Source organism: Leptopilina heterotoma, unplaced genomic scaffold (assembly GCF_015476425.1).
Source record: "Leptopilina heterotoma isolate Lh14 unplaced genomic scaffold, ASM1547642v1 Lhet_60, whole genome shotgun sequence".
NCBI lineage: Eukaryota > Metazoa > Arthropoda > Insecta > Hymenoptera > Figitidae > Leptopilina > Leptopilina heterotoma.
Genome location: NW_025111138.1, coordinates 8,131,928 through 8,153,576, shown reverse-complemented (window position 1 = coordinate 8,153,576; position 21,649 = coordinate 8,131,928). Strand labels below are relative to the sequence as shown.

The 21,649-nt window shown below is 24.9% G+C and overlaps 2 protein-coding genes across 13 annotated transcripts in view; one reads left to right on the top strand and one right to left on the bottom strand.

The window, feature by feature from the left end:
* Positions 1-12,223, top strand: part of LOC122509387 (histone-lysine N-methyltransferase 2C-like) — a 44,240-nt gene extending 32,017 nt beyond the window's left edge. For all 8 annotated transcript variants that reach the window (XM_043623411.1, XM_043623408.1, XM_043623412.1 and 5 more), the window contains 10 exons: positions 531-1,959; positions 4,229-4,669; positions 4,995-5,268; positions 5,528-5,754; positions 5,852-6,069; positions 6,365-6,727; positions 6,897-7,247; positions 7,634-8,599; positions 10,982-11,164; positions 11,508-12,223. In XM_043623411.1, coding sequence (XP_043479346.1) covers positions 531-1,959; positions 4,229-4,669; positions 4,995-5,268; positions 5,528-5,754; positions 5,852-6,069; positions 6,365-6,727; positions 6,897-7,247; positions 7,634-8,599; positions 10,982-11,164; positions 11,508-11,600 — 4,545 coding nt within the window. In that variant the 3' untranslated portion in view covers positions 11,601-12,223. The remainder of the gene's footprint in view (positions 1-530; positions 1,960-4,228; positions 4,670-4,994; positions 5,269-5,527; positions 5,755-5,851; positions 6,070-6,364; positions 6,728-6,896; positions 7,248-7,633; positions 8,600-10,981; positions 11,165-11,507) is intronic.
* A 2,383-nt stretch (positions 12,224-14,606) lies between these two features.
* Positions 14,607-21,649, bottom strand: part of LOC122509380 (PH and SEC7 domain-containing protein) — a 77,360-nt gene continuing 70,317 nt past the window's right edge. For 3 of the 5 annotated variants that reach the window (XM_043623393.1, XM_043623396.1, XM_043623397.1), the window contains one exon: positions 16,911-20,753. In XM_043623393.1, the coding sequence (XP_043479328.1) occupies positions 20,517-20,753 (237 nt within the window). In that variant the 3' untranslated portion in view covers positions 16,911-20,516. Of the gene's footprint in view, positions 14,802-16,910; positions 20,754-21,649 lie in introns of those variants that run through there. The other 2 variants (XM_043623394.1, XM_043623395.1) reach the window with 2 other exon arrangements.

Below are 21,649 nucleotides of genomic sequence, written 5' to 3'. Positions count from 1 at the left end.
TTTTTCATAAATTTTGATAAAACTCTTTATAATAATACAATTTTAATTAAATTTCTCGAATAAATTTAATTATTTTCAGAAATTTTAATAAAATTCTTGAATAGATTTCAATTATTTTCAAAAATGTTGATAAAATTCTTTATAATAATCCAATTACTTTCAATACAATTGTAATTAAATTCTTGTTTATTTTCGAAAAGTTGAAAAAAAATTTTTAAATTTATGAAAAATAACATAATTTCTAAATTTTTCTTGCACTGTTTACATTTTATTATTAATTCGATTCTACTTTATTTTTTTGAAGAGTAATTAACTAATAATAAATAATTAAACAAAAGTGTTTAAATTAAGAATAAAATAATTATTTTTCATTTTTATAATTTTATTTAAATTTAATAAATACAACTGCGAAGAAATTACCGAAATACAACAATTATTAATATAGATTTTATTGTTTAGTGTTAAATAATTAATTAATGTGTGTAATTTTGTTTTATAAAGCAATAATGAAAATTATTATCGTTCCGTAGGTGAGTTCATCAATGCAATGTGTCCGGACAATAGTGCCGCCAATGGTTACAGCAACATCAACACCAGTGAATGTTACCACTAGCATTCTGCAATCAACTTTATCGCAAGCACCAACTTTATTGCACTCGCAATTGACATCGGGCGATGTACAATTCAAGACTGGATCATTGCCAATCGACAGTAAAAATGTCGAGCCCGATGCGTTACCAATGAGCTCAACAATCAAGAAAGAACCAGATGGACTTCAATCAAAATTGCATTCAAATGAAAATTCATCATCATCATCAACTTCGAGACTCGATTCTGAAATCAATAAAATTGGAGCAACTTCACATCGACTGGAGGAATCGCAAAATGTTCTATTAAAACAACTTTTGCAGAATACAGCCTGCGCCACCACAACCCTATCGTCATCAAGCAGTCAAGGTCCAAGTTTACCCTTGGTACCATCACTAGAAGCTCAATTAGCAAGACCCGTGCCTCCAACTCCGTCTTCCTTACTCCCTCCACTATTAAACGAACCCCCAGTGAGTAAAACACCACCAACGAAACAAGTTCTAACGAAAGAAACCTCATTTGTCTCGCACGCAATCACAACACCAAAAATGCAGGCAACAACACCGAAAGAAGAGACACCGAAAAATTCATCTTCACAATTACCAGTAACAACGTCTTCCTTAAACGTTCAAACTATCGCCCGATCACTGGAAACACTGGCGAAGCAACAGATCCACAATCAGCATATTAAGAATCTTTCGTTAAGCATTCCCGGTAATCAGACCAACATCACGACATCAGTTACCAAAACACTATCGCACACAACGCCTACAAGTGCCGACAGTTCAATGGCAACGCCACTGGAAAATATTTCACAATCTTCAATTGTATCAACTTCTGAAGTGATTGCTCAAGTCTCTCAGGCGCAGCAGAGAGCCACGACTCCAGTGACTGTTGCGAGACATATTTTACAGACAAAGCCAATCGTTACGACAATTGCTCTTAAAGCAGCTTTATCAAATTCGGAAGTGGTTTCCAATCTCGTGCAAACGGCTCAACAATTTTCAACTCCCTCGATTACGCAGGCTGTTGTTAGTGAAACTCAACAACAGCATCAGCAGCAACAGCAACAACAACAGCAGCAATTGACTCTTCCCCCGAAACCTCCGACTCCAGTTCAGCAATCTCAGTCTCCAGTTGTTAGTACAATACAACCGACAGTGCCTCAAACGACGACTCATCCTTTAAGTCGTCCTCAAGCTCAGATGCCACTAAGTACAATTACGTCACACACAGTGCCTTTGATGGAAGTGAAGAAAGAAATTCTTGACGAAGTTCTCCCTGGTGGTAACTCTGTTCAACTTAACGATACCAAAGACTTTCTTCCTGCCAAAGAAGAGCTCGTTGATGGAACCATCGATGACAAAAATGGTTAGTTCTTTTAATTTTTTGTTTTTCTTTAACTTTCTTTTTTTTCTTAACTCTCCTTTTCTTTTTTTTTCTTTTACCATTTTTTATTCCTTATACATTATTTTATTCTTCTGCTGTTAAAATATAATCAAAATTTTTCAAAATTACCATTTTTCCAAAATCTAATAGGCGAATTCTAATAAATAATTTTATTCACCAATATTCATCATCACTTCACCAATAAATAAAAAAATAATAATATTAATTTACTGTACTTTCAAGTCGAGTAAAAATAAATTTGGATATTAAAATATTTAGTATTTGCTATTTGTAAAACAGTAAATATTTTAATATCTAAAATTTATTAAATTTTATTTAATTTCCAAAATTATAAATATTTAGAATTTCATATTATATTTTTCGTTTTTAATAATTTATATTTTATAATCAACATAATTATAATTTATGAGAATTCTTAATCGTCTAAATCTTTATTAAACTAATAATTATTATGACCCTGAAGTGTTGAACATGCATATGAAAGTTTATTCTTTTGATACTTTCTCCAAATTTAAAATTTTAAAAATAATTTTTCATTTAAAAAATAAATTCTTATTTAGGTAAATATTTAATTTCTTTGATTTTATTAAAGTAACTGTCAAATATTACGTATTGAATTTTTTATTTTTAAATCTCAACTTCAGTTTTTGAATAAATTCAGATTCAAAAATTTAAAAAAAAATCACTTATTAACGATTTTATTGACAAATTAATTATAATTATTGTTTTATTTTAAAAAATGATAATAAAAAATAATCTTCAAAACAATTCAATTTGCTTTTGAAAATTTTAATAAAATTCTGGATTAGAATTTAATTATTTTCGTAAATAATAAAATTCTTCGTAGAAATTCAATTATTTTCAAAACTTTTAATAAAATTCTTCGCAGGAATTCAATTAATTTTTAGATGCAATGTTAATAAGCATTTTCATTTAAATTTATCGAATGAATTTAATAATTTTCAGACATTTTAATAAAATTCTCCGGAATTCAATTACTTTTTAAATTCGCTTTTAATAAAATTTATCGATACAATTCAATTATTCTCAATATTCAATTATTTTTAATACAAGTCTAACTGAAAAAAAATAATATGAATAAACATTTTTTTTCGATTTTCCTGAAAATAATTTAATTATTTGCAAAAATTTGTTATTAAAATCTTAAAAAATAATTGAATTGTTTTTAAAGGTTTCATTAAGAATGTATTGGAAATAATTGAAATTAATAAGGTTTTTTGCAAGAGTTCAATTATTTTCAAAAATCTTTATGTAATTTTTTATAAGAATTCAATTATTTTCAATACAATTTTAATTAAATTCCTCGAAAAAATTTTAATATAATTCTTTAAAAGAGTTCAATTATTTTCGAAGTTTTATCAAAATTCTTCGCAAGAATTCAATTATTTCAGAATCAAATGTATAAAAGTTATAAAAATTATATCCTTCTTTTGTAAAAAATGTTTGAAATTTTTGTCGAAATTTGTGATGTAGTCAATATTTGAAAAGGAAAATTCTATTTAAATAATTATTATTTGTTTGATAATGATGCTGAAGTCCGCAATTTTTTTTTTGAAAACGAAAAAATGAGGCGACGATTTACTTTATTTTAGCTTCAAATCCATGTTATTTTTGAGCAATTATCTTCTAACTAACAATTATTAAGTAACTATTTCTAAAAAATTTATGCACTTAAAAATTAGAGATAAATTTAATTTGAAAAAAATATCTTTTTTGATTCTTTGTTTTTTGAAAAATGTGGCGGACTTCAGTCTCATGGTTTGCTAAAAATTTGGAAAATTAAAAATTCAGATAAATAATAATTATTCATTATTTATTATTAAAAACAAAAATATCCTAATGTCAAATTTTAAATAATAGAAAATTTTGCTGTTTACCAATTACTAAAAAAGGAAACAATGAAAATTTCTAATTGTAGTAAAAAAATGTTCTGAAAACTAGTAATTCGCTAATTAGATTTTCGGTCAGGTTGTAATTTTGATAATTTGAGATTATAAATTTTTAGGGCATTTATCCAATTTTTTACTATTTTTGTTCATATTAGCAAAACTGGAAAAATTAATTAAAAGCCATTGTTTATATTTCTTACTTTATTATTTATATTTCTTATTTTAATTATTTATATTTCTTATTTAATTTATTTACATTTTATACAATTTTCATTTCTTACTTTTATTTATTATAATATTTCTCGTCGCTTTTGTTGTAGATCTCAAAAAGTTGAAAAGAAGACAGTATCAGCAAAAACGTAGACAAAGTCAGGGAAAGGACGCAGTCATGGGTCCGCAAAAGAAACGTGCAAGAAAGGAGCCACGTTTAGTTGAGGATTACGATACGTATATCGACAATGTAATGTTACAATTAAGACAATTACCAGGAATGGCTGTACTGGAACCACTCCTCAGTAGAAATTATGGCGTGTGTCCTGTTTTTGGATCTGGGGATTTATCGAAAATTGGCACTGCAAAAGATTACAATACAAGAACAGGTGATTTAATTGGCTCTTATGGAAGTGCAAGAATATCCGGTATTTCTGATCATTACAATACTCAACCCTTCGGCGAATTGGATCCCCTGCCACCTGTTCCGCCAGTTTCTACGCAAAGGGGATTCTACGATCAAGAATTTCCCCCATTGAAATTTGACGATAGTAAGTTTACTCTTTTTTTTAACAGTAAAAAAATAAATACCTAAATAATAAATTTCTAAATTTAGAAAAATAGTTTAAATTGTAATTAAAGTTAAATATAAATTGAAATGGAAATTCGAATTAAAATTTTAGTTAAACTTAAATATAAATTTAAATATAACTTCGAATTTAAATTTTAATTAAACTTAAACTTAAATAGAAATTTAAATAGAAATTTGAATTTAAATTTGAATTAAACTTAAATACAAACTAAATTAAAAAATGTAATTATTTTTCTGTATTAATTTTTTTATTAATAATTTTAATAATTTTTCTTTATCAATAGATGACAGGAAGGACAATATGTCAGCGACGAGAGACATTGACACTCCAGACACTGTTGTTAGTTCCTCATCTCCTGAATGCGTGATTCCTGACACACTTCACAGGTTTCCGTATCTCCGAGTTATTATGGATGACGAGTCCGATGATGATTCGGAAAATCAAAATCGATATTCACCTCCAATACCGTTACTTAATCCTGTTCCGATTCGAGCCGGACCGGGATCATTCATCAAGGAGATTGCTAATAATGATAAAGAAAATTTAGGAACTTCCAGGTAAAAGCAATTCCGAGGCCTGATATTATTATAATTATTATTTAAACAAGAGCGACTATTTAATTATTATTATTATAACTTTGTTTTTATTTTTATTTGTTTTTAATTAGAATAGAATTTATTTCTTGACGCTACAAATTTTGCTTTACATCTCTTTTGCCTTAAATCCCTATATGAGAAAAATAAGAAATAGACTTTGTTTTTATTATTTTTATTTTCATTTTAAAATTTTATTTTAATCAAATTTGTAATTTTTTAGAATGGGAAAAACGTCTCCGACACCAACAAAAGAGACTGGAAACATCAATGTCACTGTGACTTTGAATAGTCAATCATCCGATGACATTTTGGGAGTTCTTAAAGATTTGGCAAATATTTTGAACTGTCCTGCACCCACGGATTATCAAATTGAAGAACGCACTACCACTCCACCTAGTCAGAAATTGGGTCTTTATCGAACTAAGGGAAAAGACGGAAAGGAAGGAGGTATGTTTTAATTTCTTCTCTAACTAAAATTTCCTCTTATTTTAAATTTTGAAATTTGATTGAAATTTAATTAAAAAAATGTTTTTTTCATTTACAGCACCGATTGATATTCAAAGTATTTTAAATGGAGCTGCCAAATTTTGCCGACATTGCGATGTCGTTATTCTCAATACCTTAATTAGAAAAAGAGTTTCGGAGTTTTCTCTAATGAGTAAAGATGATCTGGAACCTGGCGATGAAGTCTGCTTTTGTTCTGCTGAATGTTACTTTCAATTTTCCGTTATTTACAAAACTTGTAACATTTCTCAAGATAAGGTTCGTCTTCTGATTTCTTTTTTTATATAATTGTAGAAAATTGAAAAAAAACTTAAAAACTAATTTTGAAAATAATTTAAAATAATTTCCAAGTTTTTTTTCAATTTTCTTTCTTCTTTTCTATTTCTTCCTATCTGCTTTTATTTTTTTAATTTATAATTTTATAAGCAACTATACTTTTCTACTTGTTATCTTCTTTTATTTTTATTTTCTAAGTTAATTTATCGTAAATATTGTAAATATTTTTGTAAATTTCTACCAAGTATTGTAAAATTTATTTGCAAATATTTTGCAGGCGGCAGCAATTGTGGATCACCTCAGTCAAAAGACGGACAGCAAATTCATTGAGGAGAATCTGAAGAAGTTCCAGGAGAAGAAATTCTTCGGAAAAGGATCGCTGGATCGTGATGAGAATACTCTGCGATTGAAGCGATTATTACCTGACTATGACAGATGTAAAAGCGAAATTGACCTGCAAGATGGACGTTTTGGCAAGAAGCGGTCGATTTCAGTTTTGGATGAACCGATGGTAAATTCTAATGAACCACCACCACCGCCAGTTAAAGTTCATAAGGGTGATCGCTACAAGGTCTGGTCTGCCGGTGTTTTACAACCATCTGCCAAATATAAGAAGCTTAATGAACGTGAAATCACCGAGGTTTGTTAAATTCTCTACTCAAATACTATCGAATATTTATCTAATTAATCTTTCGAAAAATGGAAATTTGATTATAATTTTAGTTTAATTAATTGGAATTAAATTATAATTATATAAATAAAAATTATAAATATTAAATATTTAAATTGAATTGAAAATGAAATTTCAGATGCTTTTCCGAATGGGAGTGACTGTGAGTCCAGCGAAAGCTGAAGACACGAGGCGCTGCATCTTTTGTCAAAATCAAGGTGACGGCGCTGCCGACGGTCCTGCTCGTTTATTAAATTTCGATGTGGATAAATGGGTTCATCTTAATTGTGCTCTTTGGGCGCAAGAAGTCTTCGAAACGGTGAATGGAGCACTGATGCAGTTTGATGAAGCTCTACAGCACACTCTCACGCTGAATTGTGTTGTTTGCGAGAAACCAGGCGCTTCTGTCAGATGCTACAAAACTCGATGCACCAATTACTATCATCTTGGCTGTGCTGTTAAAGATAATTGTGTCTTCTTCAAGAGCAAGGTATTTAAACACTAAATAATTAAATATTTGCTATTTTTATTTTTTATTGTATTTTTAAATCTAATTTTTTATTTCAAATTCAGAACTTAATTAATTTTTCAAATAAATACTTATTAAAATTAATAAATTAATAATAATTAATTAATTAACTAAATTAATTAAATAAAAAATTAATAATAATCAAATTTTTGTTGCAACTCTGTTTATACAAATATTTATTTAACGCTTTACAAAAAAGCATGTATATTTTAGTTAAAATTATAAGATTGATTCTATCACTCGATCGTATTAATATAATATAAAAAATTAAAATATATTGAAATATTTTAGTTAAAGTTTGAATAATCATTTAAATGAATGTTTACAATTGAATGTGATTGTTTCAGAACACCTTTTGCTCTCAACACGCCTCGAAAAACGACAAAGACGAAGAACTAACAACACTCTCAGTATACAGGCGAGTTTACGTGAATCGTGACGAAAATAGACAAGTGGCTTCTGTGATGCATCACTCGGAACACAATCATCTTCTCCGAGTCGGAAGTTTGATTTTCCTCAGCGTTGGACAATTACTTCCGCATCAACTCGCAAATTTCCACACACCAAATCACATTTACCCAGTTGGCTACAAAATTGTCCGCTTCTACTGGAGTATGAGAACACTAAATAAGCGTTGTCGTTACGTTTGTTCAATTCACGATGTCTCGGGGAAACCGGAATTTCGTGTTCTCGTTCAGGAGCCTCCACAGGAGGATCTTGAATTACGAGATGCATCGCCACGCGCTGTTTGGAATCGAATTCTCGAGCCTCTCGCTCAATTGAGACGAGACGAGAAGAGTGTTCAACTCTTTCAGCGTTACATCACTGGCGAGGATCTTTTCGGTCTCACTGAGCCCGCTGTTGTTCGTGTACTGGAAAGTTTACCGGGAATTGAAACATTGACTGATTATAGGTTTAAATATGGTAGAAATCCTCTACTTGAACTGCCATTGGCAATTAATCCAACTGGCAGCGCAAGAACTGAGGCGAGGCTAAAAAATCAACTACCTTGGAAGAGGCCTCACACACAGAGGACTGGATCATCAGCGCGACAGAATTTCCAACCAACCACCAATGTTGCTGGTGAAGCCACGTGTCCCTACTCGAAGCAATTTGTACATTCGAAGAGTTCGCAGTATAAGAAAATGAAACAGGAATGGCGAAATAATGTTTATTTGGCGAGATCGAAAATTCAGGGTTTGGGTCTCTATGCAGCAAGGGATTTAGAGAAGCACACGATGGTTATTGAATATATTGGTGAAATGATCCGATCTGAAGTTGCTGAGACGAGGGAAAAGCAGTATGAGGCTAGGGTAAGCATGCAAAAATCATTTATTTTCCATAATATTGTTGTTTATAGTAGAAAATGCTGCGAGCGCAGAACGTGGTATTCAATTTATTCTTATTATGCAAATTAGATTTTTTATTTTTAAATATCAACTTCAATTTTTTAATACTTTCAGATTCAATATTTTAAAAAATTCGCTTATAAACTACATAGTCAGTTATTTATTATTATTTATGATCTTCTAAAATTTTAATACAATTCTTCGAAACTATTCAATTATTTTCAAAAATTTTAATAAAAATCTTTACAAGACTTCAATTATTTTTAGTACAATTTTTATAAAATTTCTCTAAAGAATTCAATTATTTTAATTAAAATTTTTATAAAATCTTTCTAAAGAATTAAATTACTTTTCATAATTGTAATAAAATTCTGCGAAGAATTCAATTATTTTCAAAAAATTTTTAAAAATTCAATAATTAAATTTTTAATTTCAATTGTTAACAAACACGATTATTTTCTAAATAATCGTGTTTTTGGTAGCAAGATTTTAAATCTTGAAAGAAATTCTTCATGGATTTCTTTTTTTTTTCTTTAAATGAAAGAAATTCTTCAAAATAATTTAATTATTGTAAAAAATTATAATAGTATTCTTCGAAAGAATTCAATTATTTTAAATAATAATTTAATACATTCTTTTGCAAAAATTCAATTAATTTTATAAATAATAAATTTCTTCTCAGGAATTCAATTACTTTAAACAGAAATTTAATAAAATGTCTAAAGAATTCAATTATTTTTAAAAATTTCAATAAAATTTTTTATAAAAATTCAATTATTATTATCATAAATAATAATTTTCTTTACTTAAATTCAATTATTTTCAGTAAAATTCTTATAAGCTTTCTTGAAAAAATTCAATTATTTTCAAAAAGTTGATTAAAATTTAGCTAAAAATTCAATTATTTCTAAAAAATTTTAATAAAATTCAATAATCAAATTTTTAATTTCAATTATTAAGAGATACGATTATTTTAATACCTTGATAGAAATTCTTCTTAAAATTCAATTACATTTAAAATTTTCAATTAAAATCATTAAAAAAATCTACATTATTTCCAAAAAAGAAGTCAAAGAAATTCTTCAGAAGAATTTTATAATTTACGAAAACTCCAAAAGGATTAGTCCAAAGAATTAATTTTTTTTATCAATAATTTTAATAAATGATTCGAAAGAATTCAATTATTGTCAATCACTTTAATAGTATTCTTCGAAAGAATTCAATTATTTTAAATATTTTAATAAAATTCCTTGAACAAATTCAATTATTTAAAAAAAAATTTAATAAAATTCTGAGAATAATTGAATTATTTCCTAAAAATTGTAATAAAATTCAATAATCAAATGTTTAATTACAGTTATTAACAAACACGATTATTTTAAAAACTTGAAAGTAATTCTTCATAAAATTCAATTACTTTTAAAATTTTTAATGAAAATTATTTTTAAAAATTCTATTATTTTAAAAAAATTCAAATAAATTCTTCAGAACAATTCAATTAAAGTGTCTAAATTTAATGTAAACTAATTTAATTTTGTAATTGAGTTAGAATTGAACCTTTCAGTTAATTTTAAAAGGATTCGAAAAGTTATATTTAAAATTCTGAAAAATTTGGTTTTTAAAATATTTCAAACCTATTTATTATTATTTATTCTATTTATTAACGATAATTCATGATAAATTACTAAATGTTAATTGAATTTTAATAAATTTATAATTGAAATTTTTTAAAATTTCATTAAAAGTAATTAAATTTTTAAAGAATTTTATTAAAAATTTTTGAAAATTATTAAGAAAAGTTTGCCATAGTAAATAATTTTATTTTTAAAATATAGAAAACTTAAAGGTTTCAGATCTTAAACCTTAAAGGTTTAAATTAATTTTTTGCTTCTAAAAATTATATTTTTTTGCAGTTGAAATCCTCTTGAATTTTAATTTTACAAAAATCAGGAAAGAAATGAAAATTATTTCCAGAAATGAGGGAAAAGTCAGAAAAAAACAATATCAAATTTTTGTGTGAATAATTGAATTTTGAATTGAATAAATTTAGGTTTTTATTTTATTATTATAATATTGCTTAGATATTTAATATTGATTGATTATTATTATATTTTTATTTATTATTTATTCGATTATCTACAAGAAATAGAAGAGAAATATTTTAGGTACCTAAATTAATAATTGAATATATAATTGAATTTTGTTGTAAAACAAATTAATAATTATGATTCATAAATTATAATAAAATTATCAGATAATTTTATTTTTTTCTAATATTTTTAGTTTTTTTTGTAATTTATTTTAAGATTCAACTAATAAACAAAAAAATCGTCTTTTTCATTACAGAATCGCGGTATTTATATGTTCCGTTTGGATGAGGATCGCGTAATAGATGCAACTCTATGCGGAGGACTTGCTCGTTATATTAATCACTCTTGCAGTCCTAATTGTACCACTGAAATCGTCGAAGTCGATAGAGATCTCAGAATAATTATCTTTGCTAAGCGAAGAATCTCACGTGGCGAAGAGGTAAGTTTCAATTTTCTTTACAAAAGAAAATATTCTAAAATTTTCGACAAATTTACTAATTTGGAAAAATTTGAAATATTAGAAACAACTTTAATTTACTATTGATAAATAATGATAATAAATTTTAATTTGAGAAAACTAAAATTAAAAGAAAATTAAGTTAAAAAAACTTTCTAAACTTTTAAACTTTTTAAAATTTTCGATTATCAACAAAATAAAATGTTGATTTTTAATGAAGAGAAGAATGATTTTCTTGAAGAAAGTATTTTTAATGAAATTTAGATTTGTATTTATTTATAAGTATAAAGTATTTATTTGTATTTATAATTTTTTTTCTTTTCAGCTATCATACGATTATAAATTTGATATCGAAGATGATCAACACAAGATACCATGTGCTTGTGGTGCGCCTACCTGCCGTAAGTGGATGAACTAAATTAAAAAAAAGCAAAAAAAGAAAAGAAAAGGTAAATCCACCGTTGTTATTGTTAATACGTTATTGGGTAGGGTTTTACAATTATTAAAAGATTTATATATATACATATATAAATAAAAATATATTATATATATGACAGACATTATTTAATTTGTAAAGTGCCATTGCAGTGCGACTAAACGATTTATAATAATGTTGGTGCTAAGCCATCACGACATTCCTCCAAAGTTGTACAATTTTTTAGTTTTACTTAAAAATATTGAGAAAAAGAAAATCAGGATAATCTATCATTTGTATAATATGTTTAATGAATGAATTTAATTAGGGAGGAACACGACGATACCCTGTCGCAGACAAATATAAATATATCAGTCGTGTACACACATGTATACAAAATGAATTTATATCTTTGTATGTTGAGAATCCGGTCGAGATTTTTCGACAAATAATGTAATATAAAGAAATTTTTATTAAGTATTATTATTGAATATTTTCTGCACCGTCTCTGTAAATAAATTTAGAATTATATTTCGAATCACCGAGATGTAAAGTAGATGTATCTAAAAAAAAACATACACAATATTATGTGATTACATGATAATAAATCTGTATAAAAATACTAATTGAATTGTTTTAAATTTATTTAGATCCAAATAATAATAATTTAACTTTTTTCTTGTTTTTAAAAACTAATAAAATACTTTTTTTAGAATTTTTAGGAATTAGGAAAATCGAAATTTCAGAAATCGGAATAATACAGAAAAACAGTTAATCCGAGAGAGTATTTATTCCTAATAAATTACTTATCGATATATTGAGCATTGTTTCGAAGCATCGTAAACAAAATTACCAAAAAAAGAAATATGAAAATAGATTCTAAAAATGGTTTTCAAAAAGAATTCATCTTCTTAAACGAAAATAAATCTTTAAATTTATCTTAATGCTAAAAAACAGTGATTATATAATAGTTAATCTGTATAAAAACTACTTACCAACTCCTTTCAAATTAAATTTTATTTAATAAATAGTAAGGCAAAATCTAATTCTTTTTTTTTCCTTTCGAACAAAAACAGAAACTTTAAAAGTGTTCGTATTTTAATTGTGTTTATTCTTCCGCACAAAGATAAACTGTTATGTACATGAATAATAACATGAAATTTGCAAAGTTACGCTTAACGCACTCAATTTTGTATTTTTACAATAATATTAGAACCACTCTATTGACAAAGAAACAAATTTATCATTCCCTAAATTTGACATTAAAATTTTCTTCTCCTTATTTCATTTTTTTGCTCATAATTGTAATTAGTATTGATAAAATTACTTATCTGAAAATTTTACACTTTACTTTATTTCCATTAATTTTTGAAGACATATTTGTTAACTATATAAACAATTATGTTTTTATTATTTATAAATTATAAATTATAAATTAAATAAACAGAAACAATTATTTGTGTCCATCAAATGAAATTCCAAAATAACTTAATGTTGAATTTTTTCTCTCTATAAAATGACAAAAAAGAATCAAAGTTTTGAAAAAAGTAGAGAAAAACTAAAATGGAATAAAAAATTTGTTGTCTCATAATGTCTCAATACAAAAATGTTGATGAACATTAAGAAATCTTGAAAATGTAAATATTGTAAATTCGATAATTTATAAGAGCTGACTGTCTATATTTATTATAGAAATAATATTTTTCTACTTATAATTTTTTTATAGACATAATATTTCTATAATATTTATATAATCTCTTTATAGAAATAGTATTTCTATAATTTTTATTTTGAAATATAATCTTATTTATTGCAAAACGATAATTTTTCAAAGAGTTATAATAAAAATGAATTGTTTAAAAATAAAAAATTGGCACTAATTTATCATTGTACAAAATGAGTTTTTTTTTTTTTAAATTTGTTCTCATACAAAAAAAAACTTTTCTCGTTTGTTAATCTATTTTTCCTTTTTTTATGCACATAGATTAATTATTAAAAACTACAGATTTGAAAAGTGGATAAAAAAGACTTCATGTAAATGCAGTTCTTTGGCATTAATAAATACTATGCTTAAATAGAAGATACAAAAAATAAATAATCTCATTAAAAGAAGAATTATCTCTAAAATTTAAAAACATTTTTCTTCCTTTTCCTTCACACTCAGGATCAATTTTTTGTTTACTCTGATCCTTGAATATTGTTACTAATATTAAAAATTAATATTAGATTTCTACTTTTGATTACGCATCTAAAATTATAAGAAGCCTCTGTTTTTTCAATTGTATTGCTATTTTTATTTAATTTTTATTTCATTATTTCTTATTTTTTGACATTTCGTAAAAGCGATTCAATTAGAATTTTTCTCTTAGCTAATTAGAAGAAGACAAATTTCTTTTTCGTTAATTTTTAAAATTTCCAACTGTCATCAGTGATTGTTACTAAAAATTCAATCCGAAATTGAATTTTGAATTTGTATTAATAATTATTAATAAAAATAATAAATTATTAATAATTAATAATCAACTGAAATAAAATTGAATTGAATTCCAAAATTCAACATGAAATTGAAAAAAAACTTAATTGAATTGACTTGAATTCCGAAATTCAACAAAGAATAGTTCTGAATGATATAAAAATTTTACAATTATTTTAATTAAACTAGAATTGAAAGTTTTGAAAATTAAATAAGAAATCAAATTCTGAATCATTTAGAGTAGACAATATTACTATTAAATAATAGTAATAAAAAATATTATTAATTAATAGTAATAGAAATATTATTAATTAAGTAATAAAAATATTGTTAATAAATAATAATAAAAATACAATTAAATAATTAACATATAATTAATTATTCACTTAATGACACATAGCATTAACAATTGATCAAACATTTGCTTTTTCTTTAAAAAAAAAAAAGTACATATTTGACATTTTCACAGTCGAGCATTTTATCGAAAAATTGTTATTAAAAAATCCAATGTTGAATGAAGACAAAAACGACCAACATTTAACATTGCTGAGCATCAAAAAACTAAAGACAATTAACATTTATTTACATTCATATTTATATAAATATTCTACGCAGTCATAAATTATTTTAATAATTATCATATAATTAAAAAATGTGAACTACGATGTTCATCACAGTAGCACCTTTGTAAAGTCGAGCAGGTTCTTGTTCAGGATGTTGTCAGGTCAACCCTGTTTTCATGCAACAAATTAATATTATTTTTATCTACTGGGAAGCTGTTAAACATGCAAATGTTTTTTTTCATTTTTTTTCTTTCTTATTTATATATACTTCTAAAATTTATTTAATATTTTTAATGCATGCAATAATTTTTCGTTCTCATTTTTTACTATATCACAGTACACATTTTTTCAAAATACGTTTTTTCACTTTTCTCTTTTTTTAATAGTATAAATTATTTTTTATTTTTTCGAAATGCATACGATTAATATTTTGATAGATTTCTTTTATTTCGTAAAAGTGTACCATGCTTATTTTTTTACTCGAATTTTTTACTTGTAAAAAAGATACTTTATAAAAATCCAGTCAGTAGACAGTTTTAATTTTTTTTTTGGGTTTGTGTTATATTATTTAGAAAACCGATTGATTTTTAAAACATTTTTGATTTTTGGATTTATTAAATTCTAAATATTGACATTTAAAATATTTTATTTTGTAATTCCCTGGCCTTTCACTGATTTTTAAATTTAATTATTCCAAAACTCCATATTTTCCTTCATTAAATATTTTACATACTATTTATTAATTTTTCCAAGAGAATTAAAATTTTTTATTTTCCATTTCAATTTCAAATCTTGTGAAATTCAATTATTTTCAAAAATTGCAACTGTAATTTTTTCAAAATTCAATTGTTTTCTGCAATTTTTAACTAAACTTCTTCTCTACAACAATTATTTTTAATCATTTTCCGAAAAATCGTCGAGAATTCAAATATTTTAACACAAAAATTCAATTTTTTAATGATGATTTTAATTAAAAATTTTAAAAGTAATTGAATTTTACGAAGAATTTCTATCGCGAATTTAAAATAATTGTATTTATTAATATTTGAAATTAAAAATTTGTTTATTGAATATTATTAAAATCTTTTTGAATTAATTGAATTTCTAGCAGAATTTTATTCCACTTTTTGAAAATAATTAAATTATTTCGAGATATTTTATAATAATTTTCCTCAAAATAATTGAATTTATGTAAAGAAAATTATTATTTTTGAAAATAATTGAAATATTTCGAGAAATTTTATAAAAATTTTGCTCAAAAGAATTGAATTTTTATAAAACATTTTATTGACATTTTTAAAAATAATAATTGAATCCTTTCAAAAATTTTAGTAAAATTGCATTGAAAATAATTTAATTTCTGAGAAAAATTTTTTTATTTATAAAAATAATTTAATTCTTGCGAAAAAGTTTACTATTTATAAAAATAATTGAATTGTTTTCAAAAATTTATTGAAATTTTAGAAAATAATTGAATTCTTTCGAAAAATTGTTAAAAATAATTGAATCCTTTCGTGAAATTTTATTAAAATTGTATTGACAATAATTGAATTCCTGCAAAGTATTTTACTATTTATAAAAATAATTGAACTATTTCCAAGAATTTATTGAAACTTTAGAAAATAATTGAATTTTTCCAAGAATGTAATTATTTATGAAAATAATTGAAGTCTTGCGAAAATTTTTTGAAAATAATAAACTGTTTTTGTTATTAAAAAAAAATTGTAATAAATTGACTGTAGTTATATTTCGAACTGTAAAAGTAAAAATAAGTTGAATTTTATACCAAAAAAATGATATTTCGTTGTAATATTGAGAAGAAAAGTCGAAATAGTCGAAAAAAAGTCCAAAATGTCGTACAATCCGAGGCCTGAAAATATTAATATAAACTTTAGTAAAAATAAAATTAAATAAAAGCAAATTCTAGTATTTTAAATACCAAAATTTAATAAATTTTAAAAAATCAAAAAGTTTACCAAAAAAATTCAATATTTCCAAATAATATAACATAAAAAGGAGTTTTTTTTTCATTTTTTGGAAGTAAGACGATAAACTTACACTAAAAATTGGAGATAATAGGATTTTAGTACAAATATTCTAAAGTTAGTAGATACACAAATAATAATAATAGGAATTATGATGAATAAGGTGCGATACTGATTAGTGTGCTTTAAAAAAGAATTGGCAATAATTAAAAATTAGTTATAGTCGTGCACATGCTTTTCTTTTTTTGCTAAAAAAAATGCAAGGAAAACATCAAGTAATACAGCGACTTGATTGTATGCCATTATAGCCTAATTTTATTCCAGAAATATGAATTTACAGTACCTATTTGCATAATACGTACGTTATTTCGGGTTATTATTACGAAAATGTTCGATATCTATTTATATAACTTGGAGAGTCGTTTTTATTGCCATCAGCGCTCAAACGAATTATATTATTATAATCGTTAGATTATCCACATATATTACATTCGTATATACAAGGATTTTTTTTTTTTTTTTTTTTTTTATTCTACAAACTAGATTTTACATCCTACTTTATTCAATAATCTCGAGGGTATAAATTGACTGGTATATAAGCGTGTATAATGAAAAAGCGCAACCACAAAAATTTGTTTTTATAATAAATTAAATAAAGATCTTCTTTCTGTTTCGCTGTTAAAAGTTTTCTAATTTTATTTTAATTATTCTCTTCGTTTTTCAGAAAAATGATCTTTTTTTTACGAATTTTGCATTTTCTTTGATGCATTTTCTCTATAGAAACAAACTACTTGTAATGAAATATAAATTAACATTTTTTCCCCTAGTGAAATGATTTTTTTAATAATCAAAATTCTACTTTTATCGAATGGCAGTTTGGTTTTTTTTTCTTCTCAAGGTATATAAACGAAAAATTAATCAGTCAACTTTTTATCTATAAGGATAGATTAAGTATGAGTTTAACATTTTGTGGTATAAATATGACCCCAGGTATAAATAGATTATTGCTTTGGATTAAAAATTTCATTACTAGATTATGTTCTAACTCTAGATAATAATCGACAGTTTTTTTTGTGTGAATAAATTATTCTCTTGTACAATTTTTTTTCTTTTCATTTTAATTATGAAAGTTAATAAAATGATGACTAAATTTTTACTAAATTGTATTTATAAATTCCTTTTCGTGATCGAAATCTGATGTGGTTCATTTTATTGGCAAGAAGTATAGCAGGGTGTCCTATTTAATATTTTCAAATATTGTCCTAACTTTACTTCTTTTTATTTTAGATAGATTGTATTTTTTTAATTCTAAAAAGCTTTCGACGGAAAGCACTTTTTTCCAATTTACAAACTGCTCAGTAATTTGTAAAAAATCCCCTTTTTTTAAATTTAATCTAAGGAAGTGATAAACTAGATAACTCTTATTCAATAAAGATATAAAAATATTGAATTTTCAATTCAAAAAATAAATTATTTAGGTACTTCTTTTTTTAAATAAAACAATTTCAACACAAACTTTTTTTAAATACTAATAACAATTTTGTTTCTTCTTTACTAAAGAAATGACTTTTCTATAAAATTTTTTTTTCTTTTCTTTAAAGAAAAGTCTTAAAGAAAAGGTTAAACTCTTTTCTAAAATGAATTTTTCATATACGAAACTACGAAAAATTATTATTGAGCAATTTGTAGGCAAAAAAAAATGTCATAATTACATTTTTTTTAGACACCCTACTCAGTGCTACTACGATGTAAAGAAATGATTTAAATAAATAACTAATTTTACTTAATACTGCAAAAAACTTAACAGTGATATTTTTTTCTCAAGGTACGTAACTAAAGAAAACTATACAATTTTTTTTTAAATGTTACGAAAAAAATCTGCAATGCGTATGATTTTTTCGTTTTCTCTCTCTCGAAAATGTGATTTCAAAAAATAACGAAGCTTTTGATAATGATAATAACAAACAGTGTTTAAAGCATTTTGTATAAGCAGTCTGCACTGCTACCAGTCTACTTTGCACAATAATAATAAAAAAACAATTATTTTACATTAATCAAACCTTTTTGAATTGCATCATAAAAAAGAAGAATGCTGCAAAATTATTTTCATTATTTTGATTTTAAGCCCTAAAAAAATATTTATAATTTTATATTCCAAGAGCAAAACTCAAAGTTCACTTAATTCCAAAAGAAATTTTTAATTTTGTAAATTAATTTCGTAAATTAATTTCGTAAATTAATTTCATAAATTAATTTCATAAATTAATTTTGTAAATTAATTTTGAGTTTATTTTAAAAATAAACTTCGACTCTTTCAAATCCTATGAATAACAATATTTCCAAAAAAATTATCCTGATTTTTAAACATTTGTGTTGAAGAAAAGCAATGAGAAGCAGAAGTCGAGTATAGAGTTTTTTTAACAATTGAAATTTTAATAAAAAATCCCATATACTCGTAAAAATATTCAGAAAAAACAGGATAGAAAGTGTTTTTAATGTTATGATGAAAGGTTACTGATTAACATAGAATTTAAAGTCTTAGCTCTGCAGAGAATATACAAGAAAATTTACGTTTCGACATTTTTTTTTTCTTTTTACAGAAAAGTCTGTTTTTTTCTTTTTCTGGAATGTTTAAACTCCAATTACAGTAACAGTGGTTCGTTTTCTTTTTTTTCTCCAAACTATTACAATCAGCGTTAGAGAACGTAAAGAGGAATGCAAATTCTTGAAAATAATATCACAGTCGTTAAGAAGCATTTAAGAAAATGCAAATGCAAAAAATTCCCAACGCTTCTCTCACGCGACATTAATTACTCTTTTTTTTTGTGAAAAATTCAAGAAATTATTTTTCGGTCAGTTTAGAAAAATACATTTTTTTTCTTGCAAAATAGAAAAATGAAAACAAAAGAAATGTTTAATAGTGAACCACTGTTACAAATTTTTATTTGTTTTTAACGACAGAAAATACAACGGCATACTTTGTCCTCGTTTCTGAAATCGTTAAAGCTAAAAGTCCCCTCCCGCCCAGAAAAGATTTCAATCACAATTCTATCTATCACACACAATACATCGTCATGACTCCAAAAAGTAAGAATTATCAACAGACAATAATTTTTTCTGGTATTTAATATAACAACAGGATTAACAAGTTTACTAATTGTAAGAAATTAAGTACTTTCAACAATTTTTTTTTCTTCTCTCTCATTATGAAAACCAGAAAAATAGAGATTTCTTAGATATATAGAATTCATTTCAAATTTAATGCTGTGAGGACAAAGTATGAATTCTTCAAAAAAGACAATCAGCCGCTCTTGTATTTCCTCAAGATTTAAACACTTGATAATTTTTTTTTTTAATTTCTCTTCGCCAATATGCGATAGTCTGTTAATTGATTTATTAGTAATCACTAGTCAATGTACAGTACTCTCTAGTATTAAATTCTTTCATATTTAAGCCCAGAGGATCCAACCACCGAAATTAAAGCTGGATCATTAATCTGAATATGCAGGCAGAAGTGACAGCAGTTTGTCTCTTTCACGATAATTTTCTTTTTTTTTAACGTTTCCTTTTCTCTCTTTGAAAAATATAAAAGAAACGATCAAGTGAAATTCTACGAATTCTGAGATCAAAAATTGTCAGCAACTATCAGTCGGTTTTTTTTTTTTTTTCATTTTTTTTTATATATATATACAAATATTTAAAAGAAAGATTTTTTTTCCGGGATGATTTACGTTAGAGATCGAAGACAAAGCAGATTAAGAAAAGAGCGTCGCGTATCCTTCGTTTTTGCTATTTTTTCTTCCAAATTATGACTGCTGTCCTCGGCCTATGTACGCAAGTCAGACTAGACCACAAGTGCTGAAAATACACCCAACATAGTATGTCAAACCAAAAAGACCTAACCAAAGTCTTGACCATTCAGAAGATTTTTGTTGTAAATTGCTGCCCTGTAACTGTACCTATTTGTGGCTGGACGATCAGGAACCGGAGGTGGCACCAATGCAACGTCTGAATTTAATGGAGCTCCCGAGACTTCATCAACCTCGCCGATACTGCTTTCAACCAATGGTGGTTCCACTTCAGCAAAAACCAATCGTGATCGCAGAAGATAGGCATAAGTTTTGTACCTCTTCAACTGAAATAATTAACATTAACAATTAATTATAAATTAATCAAATCCAAACACTTTTTTTTCAAACACATTTTTTAACACATTAGAAAAACTTCAAGAATCATAATTTTTGAAATCGACACAAGAATAATTCCTTTTTTTTTTTTTATTAAAATATATCAAAAAAGAAAATACTTCTTTCGTAATTTCGCAAATTTTGACCATTCATTTTAAGATAAAATACTAAAACAATTTTTCTCGTACATAAAAAAAACATAGATAATAAAATAATAAGATCAGCAAACATTTTGGCACTATTTAAATATTGTTACCTGTACCGTAACGAGCTGAAGTTAGTTATTGAAAAAGAAAGTAATTAGTTAAATGCATTAAAAATTCCAAGTCAGAAACAATTATCAGAAAATATTAAAAATTTGTTTCTTTTTAGAAATATTTATTCATATTTTAGTGAAGCTAAAGAAACATTTATAAGTAATTTCTATTTTATCACTCAGTGAAATTATTTTATTTTAATAATAAAAATTTAACGATAACTTTAGTCGATTAAAGTTACGAAATTAATATTATTAAATTTTATTAAATTTAAAGTCACTGATATCTCAATTTTTTAATTGTTCAAAACTTGGATAAATTTCTTAAATAAATATTTAAATACTTGTTATTTACTTTAAGAATTAAAATTTTTTCACTGACACATAAATGTAATTCTTCAAAACATCAATAATTTTCTGAAATAAATATTTAAATGTTATTAGAGTGTTATTTACATAGCCACAAGAATTCAAATTTTTTTAAATTTAAATTTCAAATTTTCTGAAATTTATTTATTTTTAAAAATTACAACGTAAAACTTCAAAAATTTAATTATTTTCTAGCATTTTTAAATGAATTTCTTTTTT